At 38.4% G+C, this 19,321-nt stretch overlaps 1 protein-coding gene across 1 annotated transcript in view; it reads right to left on the reverse strand.

The window, feature by feature from the left end:
- Corin (corin, serine peptidase) overlaps nt 1-13,445 on the reverse strand; it is a 172,183-nt gene extending 158,738 nt beyond the window's left edge. Inside the window, exons 1-3 of the mRNA XM_042678361.1 lie at nt 13,290-13,445; nt 12,784-12,934; nt 3,088-3,294 (exon numbers count right to left, since the gene is read on the reverse strand). Of these exons, the coding sequence (XP_042534295.1) occupies nt 3,088-3,294; nt 12,784-12,934; nt 13,290-13,445 (514 nt within the window). The remainder of the gene's footprint in view (nt 1-3,087; nt 3,295-12,783; nt 12,935-13,289) is intronic.
- Nucleotides 13,446-19,321: the final 5,876 nt, after the last annotated feature.

Here is a 19,321-nt window from a genome sequence, read left to right on the forward strand (position 1 = left end):
TTGGGGACTGAATTATACTTCAATAGCTTTTATATATGCCAGGAACTTAAAATATCAATTGGAGAATATTAATAAAAGGTAGAGTAATTAAAAAAGAACCAATTCCCTGTTATCTGTTAATTTAAAAACAAGACACTAAAGGATACTTTAAAATTGGTTGAGTAAAAAGCAAGAGAAGCTGACTGCCAAAGTGAAGCCGGGTGCCGATGGCTCACACCTGTAATCCTAGCTATTCAGGAGGTTGAGATCTGAGGATCATAGTTCAAAGTCAGCCCAGGCAGGAAAGTCCATGAGACTCTTATCTCCAATTAACCACCAAAAAGCCAGAAGTTGAACTGTAGTCCAAATGATAGAATGTTAGCCTTGAGCAGAAAAGCCCAAGAACAGCACCCAAGTCCTGAGTTCAAGCCCCAGGAGTGGCACCAAAAAATAATAATAAGTTAAAAATAAGTAAATAAAAGCACTGTCCTGAGATCTGAGACCCAATTTCATGTCTGCCAACTACTAAGCCAACAATATTGGATATGTGGATTTAATATTATAGCTAAAAGAATAATGTACTATATATTATTCCCTATGAATTTCATCAGCTGAAAGATTACAATGGAAATATTCAAATATGTTACCAAAAGCTCTATGATCACAGGCTAGCACTATTACTAAGATGTATGAAATATCAAATCTATTTCAGTAAATGATTTCTATTGATGGTGTTGACAATAGTCTGTCTGGGAATCTATCTAGCAGACTATAAAGCTTTTTACTATGAAGAACATTAACAGTGTAGAATGGCACACATTCAAAGGTCTTTCTCCATTTCATCATTTAATTTCACCTGGATTTCCTCTACATGTCACATTATGCTCAGATTCTCAAGCAATGTTCCAGTCACAGGAAAAGAAAATGAGTCAAACAGACTTTTATCGAACTTCCGAATGGAGCAACAGCTACCATATGTTTCTTTACTTCAGAGTGTGTGTTTGTCAACCTTATTTGAACCTTAGCAATTGAGGAGACTTTCAAAGTACAGGCAAACGCAGTAAGAGGAAACAACAGTTGCTGTAATTGTAGCCACATTAACTGGGCTGTTTTTATTGCAATTACTTCTGCAGTTCTGATGGAAAACACTGTCCTTAGGAATAATGAAGTGCTTAAGACGCAACCAAAATATACAACCTCAAAATTAAACTCATGAGGAAAATAAATTTTACCTTGGCTTGTCTTCAGTTTTACTCTCAGGTAATGAACATGGTTCCATGGGGATCACTAGTGAGCCCTAAGCCTAAGAAACCATTAGGAAGCATAGGTGCTGGATGGAATCTAGACAGTGCCTTTTTGAGCTGAAACAAAACAAGCCAAAAAAAACAAAAAACAGCATAATCCTGCTTTTCCTCAAATATTGCAGGTATATACCAACATAGGTAAAAGTCAACTTAATCTTTCCCTTCCTGGCTCAGAATAAAAATAAATATGCGGTTCCAAATATAAGATATAATATCCCTTTGCAGGATTTTGTGAATGAGGGGAAAGAAGAAAGTGTCAATGAGTGGGTTTTGTCTCATTTCCAATCACATTTCCAGGCAGCTTTCATTGTACCCCACCTGAGGTTTCTTGGCATTTTTCACCCAATTCCACCCCCAGCAAGCCCTCTGGAAGCTGAGTGGCTTTAACTAAAGCTCTCAGGGCGGGCTAGGATGGCCACATTCCAGAGTATGACTTCCGCCACCATGGCATTGACCCTGTGTCCACACTGATGGCCTTCCTTCTGTCTTCTAGCTCTTCTCCAACAACTAATAAATCCTGCCTCTAGTCTTCATGCAGAAGAGTTCTACACGTGCCATTTTCTCAAGGTATGATTATTTGTTAGCAAAATAAAGTTATAAATAATAAAAAAAGAGAAGGATAACATGAAGAACAACACAGAGAAACCTCAGAAACAAATAGAACCTAGTGCCCATTAAATCACTGTGCTGAAAACTATCAAAAGTTCTAGCTGCAGGCTGGTGGCTCATTCTTGTAATGCTAGCTATCCAGGAGGCTGACATTTGAGGATTCCAGTTCAAAGCCAACCCGGGCAGATAAGTCTGGCACACTCTTATCTCCAATTAACCACCAAAACACTGGAAGTGGAGCTGTGGCTTAAGTGTTAGAGCAGTGGCCTTGAGTGAAAAAGCTAAAGAACAGTTCCCTGGCCCTGAGTTCAAACTCTAGAAACAACACATGGAGAAAAAGGAAGGGAAAGGAAAAGAAAGGAGGAGAAAAAAAAAAAGAAAATAGACACTAGTATCTGCAAGATCCTATATATATCTGTATAAATTCTTTGAACAGTTAAGAAAAAGTTAACACGATGAGTATCAGGAAGCTGAAATACGTTTGGGGGAATAGTGGGAGAGGGACAGATGAATGGAAAAGGGAATGATAGATGAATGCAGTCATCATATTCAATGTATATATGCAGCAATACAGTGGGAAGCATCATGTGACTGGGGAAGTGGAAGGGAAGGGAGAATAATGGAAGGGGGTCTCTAATCTAGACTCACTGTATATACAAATAGACGTGTTCAATTGTAACCTTCTTATACAACAATTTAATTTTTTAATACATACTTTTTATTTCAAAAAAATCCATACGATCACAGGCTGGCCCTGATATTGAAATGTATAAAATATTATTAAGTCCATCGCAAGGAATTATTTTCATTAATGTTGAGAGTACCCTAAGCATCTACCTGAGCAGGAAGAAACCAGCACGAATAAGTAACTTACTACTCATCTAATCATCTCCAAATTAGCAACTTCAGAACAGAAGTGCCACCTTTCATATTGGAGCAGTCGGCATACATTTTTTGTATCTCAGCAATATTGAATAAAATTGGCATATTTTTATTTCTAACTCTGTCTCTTTGAGCCAGCTGACCTGCCACCGTTTGGTATAACAAGTAAAGGCACTGAGCCAAGCTTTCCAGAAGACCAAACTTCCATCTGCATGCTCAGTCATTGTGACTTCAAAGCATCGGCTGTCACAATGGATGTCCGTGCATTGCACAGACATTAAATGACATTCATGTTCAGCACCTGCAGACTTACTTGTATCCCTGGGTCTCTGGTCCCCAGAGAGAGAATCATCTGTAGACAAAGCTGGACTGGGTCGAAGGGAAGATGTAGTCGTTAGGAGATGTAGTGTGCTCTTGGTATCAGTTGTATTGATGAGAATGGTACCAGGCATTTGGACTTCACCATCAGTGACCAGAGGTTCACTGGCATTTGATTTAAAATAGGCCTTTCTCAAGGTTCCTAAAAGCCAAAAAGAAAATGTGCTTTTAAATATTACTAGAAGTATTTATTCTCTAAAAATATTAATAAAAAAGTAAGGCTATTTTCCCCCTACCTTCTACCCAGGCAAACACAAAGAACAAGATGCCATACCTACCTCCTTCCTGAGGACAGTTGGTAATTCTCCCATCTGAGTTCCCTGGTGCCCAAAGAGGGTAGGAAATTCTACCTCACCTGAGACTCACCCTCAAATAGAGAATCTTTCAGGTATTTCTTTTCTACTTTTGCACTTTCTTTTTTGTGTGTTGGTCCTGGGGCTTGAATTCAGGGCTTGGGTTCTGTCCCTGAAGTTTGGGGGGATTTTGTTTGATTTTTGCTCAAGGCTAGCACTCTACTACTGGAGCCACAGCTCTGCTTTCGGCTTTTTGGTTTATTGGAGATAAGAATCTCCCAGACTTTCCTTCCCAGAGCTGGCTTTGAACCATGACCCTCAGATCCCAGCCTCCTGAGTAGCTGGGATTATAGGCATTAACCAGCAACACCTGGCAGGTTTGTCACTTTCTTAATCCCAAAACACAGACTCAGCATGGCTCTGTATTGTATCAGCTACCATCAGACACAACTGTTTTTTTTTTTTCCAGCCCTAATATTTCCCGATAATTTGCATAAAATTTCAGGAAACTATGCATAACCTATAACTGATCATATTCTAGCTCAAATATTTACCAGAACTTCTATGTAGAAACTAAAAAATGTAATGCCTTAATTCAGCACACAATAAAAGGAGAAAGTAAGTTACTTTCATCTTTGATCAGAAACAGAATTATATAAAGTAAGGTAAGCTTTAAGATTATTGACTTTCTTGAGGCCCATGCATTGACAGAAGAAAGAAACAAATTCAAGATAACCAAGAATCACCTAGCTTTGTCTTTATGCAGAAACTTTTAGAAACACTCAAAGAGATCATGTATTTTTAACTCAGTCAAAATAGACAACAGACTACTTCCAGAATATACCACTGTAGTTGAGTATGTCGACAAAAATAAATGAATGTGATATTGATCCATCCATAGAAGTGACTGAGGGAGAATTTTTTTTCTAAAACCAGTTATAATAAATGCTCTGATTAGCTCTTGCATTTATAAATAGTCTCATGGACCATTAAAAACAAAAGAAATATAAATAAAATGTTTAATATTGGTCTATGGAAAAAATTTCACTACATGTGTTTGACACTTGGCAAACATTAACTCCAAAATAGAAAAGCAGCTGTTTTCTAGCTAACCAAGGCCAACATTTGTGTGTGTGTGTGTGTGTGTGTGTGTGTGTGTGTTGTCACTCCGGAGGCTTGAACTCAGCACCTGGGCACTGTCCCTGAGCTAACACTCTACTATTTGGGTCACATCTTCATTCACTTCTGTTTTGTTTTTTGGTTATTTTTTTTCTTGGTGGTTAATTGGAGGTAAGAGTCTCATAGACTTTCCTGCCTGGCTGCCTTTGAATAACGATCCTCAAATCTCAGCCTCCTAAGTAGCTAAAGATTACAGGTGTGAGCCATCAGCACATGGCTTAAGTATGTCACTTCTGTCTGCCAAAGGATTCTAAATAAAATGCTGGGACACAAAAAATAATTCACAACATAAGATATAGGTAATTCTCTTCAAACGGCGCAATCATAATTCCATAATATATTTACATTCAGTACAGTCAGTGAAATTAAGCAATCCTTTCATTATTTTTGTTCTGTGAGTGATAGCATTTACCTCATATCAAAATTCAATGTATGTGATAAGCTTGATGACTAAATGAAATCTATTTCATTCATGCAAAAAATTTACGAATTGATCACATATCATTTTACTTTCATCTTCACAGATATGTTATTTCTGCTAATATAGCTAACCAATAGTAGTCCCTGGGGCTGGTGCTCAGTGGCAGAGAACTTCCCTGGCTTATGGTGGGGGGCTTATTTAAAAATCATGTTCAAATACATATTAGTTTCAATACAAAATTTGGCTGACAAGTTCTGGGTAATCTTGATGTGAAGGATTTGTGGTAAGAAAAGAAAAAGAGGAAGTGAGGCCGACTGAAGCAAGGGAACTTCTGCAGTGGTGGTGGAAGCAGCTCAGCAGGTCTGGAGTGGGGGCTGAGACTGAATTCATCCTCAGTTGATACCCAATGGATGCCACCTGCTGCCCGTGGCTCCTGTCTGCTCTGAATACAAAGCACTAGATGGGCATTTCAAAAAGCCTGACACAGAAGGCATAACTTCAGGCCTGAAAGGTCTTAGGGAAATATACTCTCATGTTTGAGAACCATTTGGATCCCCACCAGAGAGTTATTGCAAGTAATTAAAAGAATTTGAAGGTTTAAATGAGCAATACAGAGTCCAATGATGGGGAAAAATTACTTTTTTTGGTGTGGGTAAATAGGGACCTGGTAAGCCTTCCACTTTAAAATAATATTCAGCATATAAGAAGTTACAAAGTTAGGAGTCTTCAGATTTCAAATTCTTGTAAAAGCTACAAACTGCTAAGAAATCTGCTAAGAGTCAATCTGGTTTAAGATTAAAGGTCTTCAGCTCATCTAACATTTTGGGAGGAACAAAGTTTTTTGTTTGGGGTTTGTTTGTTTTTGCCGGTCCTGAGGCTTGTACTCTGGGCCTGTTGTTCAAGGCTAGCACTCTACCACTTTGAGTCACAGCGCCACTTCCAGCTTTTCATTGTTTCACTGGACATAAGAGTCTCACAAGGACTTTTCTGCCTGGGCTGGCTTCTAACCATGATCCTCAGATCTTAGCCTTCTGAGTAGGTAGGATTACAAGCATGAGTCACCAGCGTCTGGCTGAAAAAAAAAAAGTTCTTTTTTAAAGAGAAGTATTTCTTGAGTTCAAGACAAATGAACTATTTACCATCTTTACTCTGCACCACTGAATTTTTTCTTTGTTCTTCATGGCAAACTATAAAATAAAGAAGCAGCATGTAAATCTCTTATAGTATTATGAAAACTAGAAAAGTAAGCCAAGGCCATTCTTCATATGCTCATGACTAAAACAAACCCGATTTGGGATGTGGATGAGTAGAAAGGTCTTTGAAATCAAGTCTTCAATAGCTGGGGCGTGAAGGGGGTAGTTCATAGCACCCTAGGGAGACTTTTCGATACTAGCCTTGGTGAAATTAAGTTTGAGATGAACATAGCTGAAAAAAATGAGTTCAGACCCTACCCTGCCATTCCTTATATCCATTTAACTCATTCTCTCCACACAACCACCATACACACTTTTCTTTCTTATGGTACAAACTCAGAGGCTCAGGCTTGTAAGGCAAATATTCTACCCCTTGAGCCCTGCTTCAGACCTTTTAACTTTATTTTTCAGATTTTTCAGGTAAGGATAGATAGACAGATAGACAGATAGATAGATAGATAGATAGATAGATAGATAGGCAGACAGAAGAACAGACAGACAGACACATAGATATAGCGATACATAGATAGCCTATGCTAGCCTACACCTGGCTATTAATTGCAATAATGTCTTGGTTTCTGCCAGGCCTGGCCTAGAATCATGATTCCAAGTAGCTGTGACTGCAAGTATGAGTAACCACACCTGGCTTTATTTGTTTGCCAATCATAAAGTTAATTAATTAATTAATGACCCAATCAGACTATATCTTATTCTTATTCAAACATCCTCACTATGAATTTTATGTTTAACATTTCCTTCTGGGAAGCTGTCCTTATCTTAGACAAGGTCCAGTCACGTGTCATCAGCTCTGTCAACACATCTTCTCTGTCCTCGTGGCAATGTAATCTTTCCTTAAATCCCTTCTCCCTTACTATAATGAGGAACCCTGATGTGGGTTTTATTGAATTCTGTGCTCAATATCAGTAACCCGTGCCATGTAGCACTCAATAATGGTGAAGGAGTGAGCAGCATCAATTCAGAGCTCCAATTCTCCTTCTTTTCAACCATTCTCAAATCTTTGCCAGCTATTCATTGGACAAAGAGTTAATATCCAGAATGCATACCTCAAAGAAGAGCTTGAAAGAACAAATGATTAATTATTAAGTGGGCAAATAAAAACGAATGCTTTAATAAACTTTATAATTTACAAAAAGATTTTCACAAATAATGTTTCTCCCCTTTCCTAAAAATAAACTTTATAACTTACAAAAAGATTTTCACAAATAATGTTTCTCCCCTTTCATACAATTTTCCCTCTCACGGAAAAGGTAAAGTATTCAATGTAAAGTCTCATGGTCAAGAAATGAAAGATCCAGACCCTCAGCCTACACTTCTAGATCCTGGGTGTCCATTCCTCCTCAGTCACCTGCCCCGAAGGTCACTCTATCACCAAAAAAGTAAAATCCTAGGAACAATTAACCTTCTTACTTTTAATTTCCATTTCAATGTCTTTCAAAACCCAAATCCTTGTTTTAGGGTCCACGTATTTGAATCCATATGGGCAATTCAAGTTCTTGCCAAGTTTAGAAGTAGAAAAGTAAACTAGAGCTATGCTGTACCCATTGAGGGGTTGGATAAGAAACAACCTGCTGCTCATCTTCTACTAAGGAAATTAGTCAGAGAAGTTCAACTCCCAGCTTCAGAAATCTCTTTCCGATGGTAACTTCATCTATGAGGCAAGCCAACACAGGCAAAATTACACACACACACACACACACACACACACACACACACACACACACACACACACTGCCTCTGTGTTTGCAAACAGAGGTTTTAATTATTTTCTCATAATCAATAATCTCTCTGTCATTACCACTTTGCCGTTGAAGCTGGAGCTGCTGCTAGTTGTACACAATTGACATCCAGGGTTCCCTTCTCAGCCCTCATTTATTCAGAAACTGGACCTTTTTAAAGGTAAGCAGAATTGAGTAAGGTTTTGTCAGCAAAACTACAAAGTGGTTGTACTGATGATTACAACCATAAATATCTCAGGGAGAAGACAGGAAATGTTCATTTGAGGAGCTATGACTTCAGTGTGGCTATAGCAAATAATTTGGTGAAGAATTTATAAGAGAAGGAAAAGGAGTGGTGGGAGGAGGAGAAGCAGAAGAAAGATGACTTAGCCCAGTGCCAGTGGCTCATGCCTACAATCCTAGTTAGTTCCTCAGGAGGCTGAGATCTGAAGGTTGCAGTTCAAAGCCAGCCCGTATAGGAAAAGCCACAAGAACCTTATCTCCAGTTAACCACCAGAAAACCAAAAGTGGAGCTGTGGATCAAATGGGTAGAGCACTAGCCTTGAGCACAAAAGAGCTCAGAGACAGAGCCCAGGCCCTGAGTTCAAGCTCCAGACTAACCTACCAAGAAAAAAAAGATTTTTAGGGGTGCCATCAATAAATATACATTGTATTTATAAACTGCTTGGTGAATGGCTTCTTTGTACCACTACTTAATATAATTAATTTTTAATTAAAAAATAAAGATATTTTTTAAATGAAGACTTTTGAAAATGTCTGAAGAAATTCTTACTTTCTGAAAGCTGTCAGCATTTAGGAGTAGTTACAAATTAGGAGTTTCTACAATCCTATCCGTAAGTAGTACAAAATTCTGCTCTTGGCTTATAATCAAGAGAGGTAAAAATGTACACACATACACACACACACATCATCCACAAATATTTATAACAAGATAACAGATAACTCATAATGACTTAACAACAAAAATAACCTAAATATCTATCAATGGGTGAATGGATATGCATAAACCTTAAAAACAAGCTAAATAAGTAAGAGAAGCCAATTACAAATCCACACATTTCCATATATGGAAACACAGCGGCTGCATGGGCTGGAATGAGAGCTGGGGAGAGCGGGCAGGGGAGCGCAAAGGCCCAGGGTTTCTTTATGGAAATGGGGAAACACCAACTATGTTGATACGTTCGCTGCTCGGTGACCATAGCAGACATTGAACTGTACACTTTAAGTGGTTAAAAGTGTACAGTACTAAATTATATCTCAGAAAGTGATTTTTTTTATTTAATAAAAATAACTCACTTGAAACACTGACTGAGTAGTATCCGTCCTTGGTACCGAAGCCTGTAAAATGAGCTTTTAATTTATATTAGCCAAAGACCTGGGAGCCATTGACAACTAGAATTTTTAAAATGACAACGGTAGGATGAGGAAGCTCCTACTACCATAGAGACTTTTCTAAGATAAACTAGGCGAAATACCAAAAATGCCACTACTGAGAGGAGAAAGGGAGGCAAATCTGGAGGCAAGTTGACTCTTGGAAGAAGGGAGAAAACCACAGCTGACAAGTCAGAGGGAGAAATGATCCAGTCTCTACTAGAAAGCTCCCTGCTTCCACACTGAGGCCTTCTGACATGCTAATTGGTCATCCTCAGACATGAAGTGTTTTTCCTTCTTTGGTTGCATTGTTGTTGTTGTTTTTAATTTTTCTGACAGTCCTCAGGGTCTGGGTGGTAGCCCTGAGCTTCCTTTGCTCAAGTTTAGTGCTCTACCACTTGAGCCACAGCTCCACTTCTGGCTTTTTTTTTTTTTTTTTTTTGGTAGTTTATTAGAGATAAGAGTCTCATGGACTTTCCTGTCTGAGCTGGCTTTGAACTGCCATCCTCAAATCTCAGCTTCCTGAGGAGCTAGGACTTCCTTGTTTTTTGGGTTGTTTTGGTTTTTGGTTTTTGGTTTTTTGTTTTGTTTTTATTTTTTTATTGTGAAAATACTGTACAGAGGGGTTACAATTACATGGGCAAGATAATGAGTACATTTCTTATCAAGCATTGTTGCCTCCTCCTTTGTTTCCTCTTCCCATCCCTTCCCATCCTCTCCCCCACCCAAAACACCTCCCCCCCCCCACCAAAGTTGTAAAGTTCATTTTCGACATAACAACTTGTGCATCTCATTGTTGCAATGGGTCCATTTGTATCCCTACTTAAATGATTTGTTTTTTCCCTTCCCCTCCACAAAATATAACAACATCAAATACAGTGAAAGCAGGGATCAAGAAAATGTGGTATATATACACAATGGAATTCTATGCCTCCATCAGAAAGAATGACATTGCCCCATTTATTAGGAAAGGGAAAAGCTTGGAAAAAATTATATTAAGTGAAGTAAGCCAGGCCCAAAGAAACATAGGTCCCATGGTTTCCCTTATTTGCAATAACTAGTATATGTCTGAGTCAAGCAGAAAAGGTCAGATAAGGTGATGTTAGGGAAATGAACCCTAAGCTATGTATTCAAATGTTTTTTTCTTTCATGCGATTGTTTCTAACACATTTATAAGATGATTTCTTGGTTTTTGTTTTTATAATAAATCCTGTATTTCCAGAATCCTTTCCTTCTCTGATCCCTCTTCCTACATCTCTGTTCCTCCCTGCTTTGCCCACCCTGTTCAATACTAGCGTCCTCCAGAGGTGTGACTTCAGCTTTGAATTGATGTAATTTTCTTTCACTTTTCATTGACTCCTGCTGTGTCAGCTACCCCAGAGACCCCCATATCCTTCCCAGGAGGCCAGGGCTCCCCTCTTAGCTTCCCTTCTGGATGCCTCCAGCTATCAATATATAATAAAGCCAAACACTACATGTAGTTACCATTTACTTTAAGTGTCCTTAGAAAGGCAACAGGGTAGAGTTCTTAAATCCACCTTTTATTTGGTCAGGCCTGCACTACTGAATGTATTCAATGTAAGTGTTTGCACTGTAATTGGCAAACTGTAATCGTCCTCCAGTATCTCTGTAAGAAACCAAACCTCCAATGTGCCTTCCATCGGCCTGCAGCCAACTCCTCCACATTAACTTCCCATATTAGCAGATGGCACCAACCCGGAAACCTAAGCATGAAATCCAGGAGTCAGACTTGATCTTTTCTCCTTCCTCACCTCTAAACCCAACCAGTTCTTGACTTCTGTTGATTTTAATGTACCAATGCCATATGTCAAACTCTTACCTCCTTAATTTACATTCCAGTCAGAGCCCCAAATTGGCCTTCCTGTTTTTTGTTTCTTTAGGCCTCAAATAGAGTATCTAATTGTGTAATCTTTTGCAAGCACAAATATGATCACATTTCTTTCTTGGAAAGATCCTTCAACAATAATTTACAACCAGAGCAGTGACTTTCAAGCACTTTTGCAGCAAATAAATATAGCCCTCCCTCCACATCCACCGATTCAACCAACTACAGATGAAAGGTGTTTGAGGCAAAAAACAATGAAATTGTATCTGCACTGATAATGTAATTTTATTATAATTAACAACTGAACTAGATTATCATGGTTTTGCTATTTATTTCTCCATTCTATTCGACTGCTGTAATGGTTGGTTTAAATTGTCCACTTGATTGGATTAAGATTTGTATAGCACAACTCTAAGAATGTCTGTGAAAGTGTTTGGAAAGAGAGAAGACCCATCCTGAATGTGAGTAGGACCACCCAACAGGATAGGGGTTCATATGTCATCCTTAAAAAGGGGTGAAGGGAGCTCTGCCCCTCATACCCTTGTACCCTAATGCACCAGTGCCTCTGAAACCGTGAGCCAAAGTAAATCTTTCCTCCCATGAATTGTTTTGCTCAGGTATTTTCACAGTGATGAAAAACTGCCTAATACAATTACATGTATTCAAAGAATCTGGAGTCATATTCTCAGCTGCCAAAGGCCAGGGCTTGTTATTTTTTTCCTCCCACAGTTCCTTCAAACTTGGTCTGTTATTTATTTAAAGAGAGATAGCAAGATGCAAATAAATTAACCTGTCAGAATACATTACTTGGTTGTTGATCTCTGCTTGGTTAAAAATTTAAGATGCAATGTTTAAAGTGTGTGTTGAAGATCTACTTTGTAAAATGAAAATCAAAGAAAACATTGGCACAATACTTGAGCTTCCTCCTCAGAACTTGAACTCCTGACATAGATTTTGAAAGCCAGTGATCTGGGTGAAAGCCCACAGTCCTTATAGGCAAGATCCCGTCATTTGGATTGTATCAATCTAGCAGCATTTTCCACCATTGCCAAATGATCACCCATCTCCATCTTTGATGGAGTTGCTATGCTTTTGTACTTGCTATTTGCTCTGCCGAATATTACCCCTGATCTACTGCCTTCTAACCTGGATTTCCATTAGCTTAATTACAACGGCTAAAATGTTAAACCCTCTCTACCTCATATATAGCTCTGTTTAGCGTGTGCCCTCATACCTAATCATCTTTTCCTTTCAAACTAAACACTTATGTGCTTAAGAAAAAAAAAAGAATTTAAATGTCTCTGGGTTTTCCGGGATGTTTAAGGTGCTTGCCATCTAGCACTCAGTCTCGAAATTGTTTTTAATTAATCACTTCATGAATTGATGATTTGAATAAAGATAATCAAGGGATTCCCCTGGCTGGGGCTGCAGATTTTTGTCAGGCAGTCCACAGATAACTTTCTTTTTGTTTTGCCCCTTGAGGTTAATTAAATGCGGAGTCGCAATCACCCTTATAAATCCTGCTGAGTTTAATTTTGTCTTCCTCTTTCTCGCCTCGTGGCCTCACTCACCAACAAAGGAGAGCAGGATGACGAGCAGCACGATGAGGGCGCAGATGCAGGGGATGAGGACCAGCAGCAGGAAGCGCAGAAGGTTAGGCACCGGCACCGCCAGCTTCTGAGAACAGCCATCACCCATGTTACTGTCATCAGCTCCCAAGACCTATCGTCAGAGGGGAAAAGGAAGCCTGGTTTTAATATTACAAAGCACTTCAGTGCACGGTATCAAATTTTAGATGATAGATTGTGGAGATCAGCCTTCCTAGGACATTTTACTGTGTGTCATCCGAGGTAGGAAGTGAGTTCCATCACAAGTCACCATTAAACTTGTATACATAAAGAGAAAAACATCTATGTCTTTCTTTTTAAAAGTAGTAGATAAATTGAGCAATAGTCCAGCATTGATTTCTTTTCTATAGATACACATATAAATAGATATATGGGTGTGTTTATATATTTATATGTATATATTATATATATATTTCAAAGAGTTATACATGATCATCGCAAGAGCTCACCTTAATCCAGAGATGTAAGCAAAGATCTGATTGTCTATGGTGATAAAACATCTGTGAGTAAGCATAGACAGGACGTTCACTAGACTTCGCTATTATTTGTCTCTTTAGTTCTAACTCAAATCTAGATCGCTCTGGATCAAATGAGTTTTCAGCCATTAATAACTCAGCAAGGTTACCTACTGCAGACCAGTTATTCAGCAACAGGTTTAACAATGAGAAGGAGGCTGTCCTGATGGCCAGTTAAAAACTGGAAGTACCGAGGAGATCCTGTTGCTCCCCTAGCTGACTTTATATCCCACCCACTGGCAAAGGATCATACTCTGGATAATGTTCCTTTTTATACATTACATTTTTATTGTCTTTAGGTAGTTGTGCTAAGTTGTTGGCAGTAAATGCTCTTGGTTCAGTCTCTTGCCAGAAATGATGCTTAGGGATTATTTCTCACAAGTGGCTACCTTAAGGCAATGACATGTTCAATAGAAGTCTGAGATGATACTAAAAGTGCTTGGATTAAAAGTTACTTTACAGCCACCACCGCCTTAATGACAGCCCCTACTGACTTTTTATTTGACTCGGATTCCACACTTTTCTCCTCTGACAGTTTCAGATGAGAAACTGTCTCACAGATGTGAGACCATCTCCTAGCCTTTTGAGTCCTGATAATGTTTTTTGAAGCTGCATTGCATGCTTCCAGTACCTAGTGGATAGCAACATCTCTTCTCAACCTGACTGAGGTCAAAATTAATCTCCTGCTCTCTTCTGGCCTCCAAACTCGTTCTCTCCTGATTTCTGTGTGTGTTCACAGAAATTCCACAGTTTTCCTCACCAACCTGTGCCACACATTACCAGAATTCTTTCTCTATAACAAATACCTAGCCTGAAACAGAGCCTTATCATAATCTAACAGTGTGGTCCTGCAATATTATTAGAATGGCCTGACTGTTCATCTGTGATCATTTTCCATGGAAATTCAAGAAAATGAAAAGGCAACTTGGATGGTTCCTTCTTGGTTTCAAGGTACATGTCATCCTCTATTTCTTTTTTATTCCCCTATCAGAACTAATTGTTGTTTGCTAACACATTACATCATATGATGACATCTTCCGTCATTTTAAGAATTCTCTGTAAGAGACGTTATTTGAAAGGATTTGTAATGTTGGCTTGCGAAGGACTTCACTTCGTAGATTCATGTCTTCTGAGGGATCTACTGTGTGTTTGTTTGTAGTACCAAGGACTGAACCTAGGGCCTCACTTATGCCCAGCAAGTACTAACTAGAGCCAGGCCCCAGTCCTAAGTTTGTATCTCTTCTGACCTATTCCCTCTAACCTGGCTTAAACTATCAGCCAATGTGAGATAGTGAAATAAAAAGAGAGAGTTGAAACATTTGAGGAAGATTAGAGGAATCCCTGGACAGCGGGTCTCCAAAGATTGAGAAGATGATTGCTGTGAAAGCAGTTGAATCAACAAGTGAGAACTTAAGCAGAGCAGAATTAAGAACCTGGAAGACAAGGATAAGAAGGCTTGCCTTTAGGACCCTAGGAACTAAGAAAATACCCTAGTTAGGAATATTGTATCATAACATGTTATTTTAAAAAACAGACCAGCATTAAAAATAAGGGTAGTTCTTAAGATACAAAAAGCAAGTTTCAACAACAAGATAAGCAAAACATAGAATGGCAGGCTTTAAAACATGCGCAAGGCTAGTTGGAAGTACAGTTCTCTATGCACTACCGTGGAGTGCTGTGTCTGAGCTCTGTTCAAGTAGCAAGATGAGATCTTGAGAGAGTATTTCTCAGAGTCCACTGAAAGAAGGCTTTGGACCGTTGTAGTGGTTTACTTTACCTGGTATCATTCACCTGATAGAAAAGCCTGAGGTATACTGGGTTCTAAGGGACCCCAAGGATTCTGGGATGTACTATCTGCAGCAACAGTCCTACATGGCCATAAGTGCAAGAATCCAATCATACTATTAAGAAGAAAATGCTAAAATGCTGAGATTCTAAATGTTTCTTCTTTCCCATCCTTAAAAAAAAAAAGCAATTGATTTCCTAGACATTGGTGAAAATATTTAGAACAGAGTATGGCATTCATAGGTCAGGTACTTGTTGATAAATGGTTATATTTCACATAACTCTACACTATTCCTATGTGTCCCTAGTATTTCCTCCATTATCTCTTCTTCTGTGCATATGAAGATGTTCTTTTCTACAGGTTTCTAGATAGTGAGGAGTCATTGTGAGTTTGCCATGCAAGACTGTTATTATAATACTCTTCTAGTAATGTTAGGAGTCCAAGGAAGATCATAATCCTTCAGCTCGCTGGATGTATTTTTCAATTCATGTCTTCTAGCAGACCTTTTCAGGTATACATGTCTCTAAATTTTTGCTGGCTCAAGTACCCTTCTCTCTATAATGTCTTACCTGATCCTCCAGCAATAAATTTTATTCCTAAACTATATTCCTATCCTTTTTGTGCCTATTGGCACTTCAGCAATGGCAGTCATGGTGTATAAATGTGACGTTTTACCCTTATATTTCATTAAATACTGAAATGATTATGTTCTCAAATACAGTTATGGGCCATATTGACACAGGGCAGTCAACACAAATTTTGGATGCACAATTATTACTAGACAGAGATTATTCCAATTTATATGCGCATGTGGCAGAATTAGTGAGAATTATTTTTGCTTCAAAGTTTATGACAGCACCAAGCTAAAATATCAAAACATTTTAAACCAAATCAAAAGGAGGGCATGGCAGGGAAAATAGTGGCAGAATACAATGACCACCCGTCCTCTACTACAGAACTGAAAACAATTGAAAAGAAAAATCGCACCAAAGCAACCCTCGGTGAGGATTTGAGACAAATTTAGCACATTTGTTCTTTAGGTAGGAAGATAATGAACTGCAAACGCGTTGTACTCTGCTGCTTCAGCAGAACAGGGAACAGCTTGCAACGATAATAGGTCATTCCTACTATTATGGCCTGAGCAGGACACAGACATGTCCTTGAAGTTGTGGGGATAACACACTGACATATTACTAATATACTCAAAGGCGTGGGGGGGGAACGCAGAAACTAGGGCTCCACTTACTGCTGCATGCTCAGGTTGGAGCATTTCCTGCACAACCATCATTCCAAAATATGTCTTGAATTGTCTCAACATCAGAGTAGTTTTTCTCCAACCTCTCTCTACAATGAGCTCAGCAAATATTCACAAGGCAATCCTTACCCCTGTAGTTAAAACAAAAACTCATTTTCTACTCTGTTCTTAATCAACCATGGAAGTGTCCCTTCCATGAACTAAAAGTAGATTTACTGAATTAAGAGATCAATAACTTCTCCAACCAACCATCTGTCAATTCTCTATAATATTATGGTTCACTCCATCAATAAGCAGAAGGCTTCCAAAAATCATCCATCAGTGAATTATACCAAACACAAATGTCTTTTGTTGTGAAGCTTGTTTTCGAATGTCCTCAGAAGCATAAAGAACGAGCATCTGGTTTTCAGTAAGTCTTTTTCATCCCATATTTCTTGTATTTAATTGAAGCCTGTGAAGTTCAAATAACCCATGCTCTCTCTCAAAATGAAATTAATCAGTTCACACCAGAGCATATGTTCTCAAGGCCAATCTTACCCACAGTTTTTCTTTCAAAAATTAATACAATAACAACATTAACCAGATAGTTCTCTCGCAAGTTCTCTCACGAGTTTCTTCATCACACATCCCAGAATGGATATTCCACAAAATGTCAGCATAATATTTACCCCTATCAAAGAGATGAGATATTAATCATCAGATACCTAAACAGCATGTCATATTCATGTTTCTGTTTTGAGGGTTGCATATATTCAGGGAAGTCTGAAATGTGAAAGAGTACATTAGAATGTTTCAGAGGCAACTTGGGCAGTATTGTCTCCAACCACTAGAAATCCCAGCCAACCTTACAAAGTTGTCCCCTCCCTTCTAACCATATCTGAATATAAGGGACTAAAATAATGCATGCCTTGCTCCAACCACAAGTATTCCAAAACTAAACATGAAATTTGTTTATGAAAATGTCATTTTAAAAAAAGTTTCTTACAGGTCAGAAAATTTCTCAGAATCATGATTCCTCTCTTAACACAAGGCCTGGTGTTTGTGCCATTCAGCTCCTGGAAGGAAAGTTATCATCTTTACTGAGATGTCATCAGAGGCCACAGAAGCTTCGTTCAGCCTCAGACTAAACCCTGTGTTCTTCCAATCAAAGTGGGAGGGTCATATTTCTGTAATAGTTGCACAAGATGATCTTGGAATGAAACAACAAGCTCTTTCTTATTGCAACAAGGAAGATAAACAGACTCCTGGCCACCTTTTTAGAATGACTGCCCTCAATCTCAACTGTGTCAATGTTATCATTTTATGAAAGACTCAACCCTTAAATAATAAAAAGCTCCCTGTAAGGCAGATACAATATCTGAACTCTTTCTGTATGTGCTAGAGACTCCTAAAGGTCATTATTTTCAAAGTATATTTTTGAATATATACACTAATGGCAAAAGGAAAAAAAATAGAAAAAAAAGAAGGGTTGAGTTATTCATCCCTTAGGAAATTAAGTAATTGACATGTATTTATTTTTTTAAAGTTTTAAAAAATTTCATATCCTGATGATAGGTTACATTTCTAAGAAAATGATGACAAAGTCCAAAAGAGCTTAATATATTATGAAATAAAGTCAAACCTATTTTGTTTACATAGCCCAAAACAGGTTGTTGAATTTGTGCAAATCTTAAGAGACCTAAGTGACTCACAGATCCTATAACAAGGGACATGTTATGACATTTTAAAATTGAAAGAGATTTGCAAAGTGAGTAGAGATCTAAAATGTTGACTTTCTACAGCTGAAAATAATCAAGGGGAACATACAAGACAAAATGGATTTTATGCTCTACGACAGTCCATTTCAGGCCTTTCGATGGAAAATAAAACATAAACAGATGTTCAGAGCAGTTAACCTGGTGAAAGGAATTCTGCTGTTCCAAAGCTCCACTAAAGGATGTTATGTATTAGATGAAGCAATCATTTCTATCTGAAATACCCAGAGCAAAAGGATGAATTCCAAACCTCACAACTCATCATAAGCTCATAATGTTCCATGAATATTCTAGCTGAGAAACAGAACTTCTGTGTTGAACTTCCCGTGACAAACACTGCATGTGAACATCTCACTAACTTGGCTTCTTCCACAAATGCTACTTTTGCACCTATTCCATGCAAGCTGGACTACCTCGTATAAGGATGAGAAAGATGTGACCTTCACCTCTCAGGAAGTCAAGATCCGACCTCCAAGGAGATACAAAGCATTCGATACACTTGGAATGAGAACAGTGATGCAGACAGCAATGCAGGTATATAAGAACTGACTAAAAGAATCAACCGTAGGCAGAGTGCACTTCTGTACCAAGACAGAAAGGTATCTTTGAGCATTCATTCCAAATCATCTTGTAGCACTCATGCATGTGGTGGTTTGAGGAAGAAGGAGTTTAAGGGAAGAAATCGTATCATTGGTATTTTGATAAGGACAATTTTTCACTGTTGGAATTCTCCTAAAGCCTTTCAGGACATTTAGTATCCCTAGCTAATAATAATAATAAATGCCAGCATGAACTCACATGAACACATACTGCCAACATTATTGACCAACAAACAGGCCATGTTTTACAGTGTCCTAGTTGAGAACCACTGAGCCATTGCTCACCCATCATCTACCGAGCATATATCAGTCATTTTTATTCTCTGGATACAAGACACAGTCCTAAGCAAGCCAACCTGTGGCACTTTCTATAGATATGCATTAATATTAGATCTTCAAGTAAGAACTGAAAATTATCTTTTCTCTACAGAGATGGCAGATTTGTTTTTCTTCAGTAAGCATTATATCTTTTCATTGTAACCATCATTTCCCCCTGCCACATCAAACAACACAGAATTTTATTGTCAACGTCAGTTTTTAAAAAGTGATATATTAGGACTGGGAATGTGACT

This window comes from Dipodomys spectabilis, unplaced genomic scaffold (genome assembly GCF_019054845.1).
Source record: "Dipodomys spectabilis isolate Male_0828 unplaced genomic scaffold, ASM1905484v1 ptg000043l, whole genome shotgun sequence".
Taxonomy (NCBI): Eukaryota; Metazoa; Chordata; class Mammalia; order Rodentia; family Heteromyidae; genus Dipodomys; species Dipodomys spectabilis.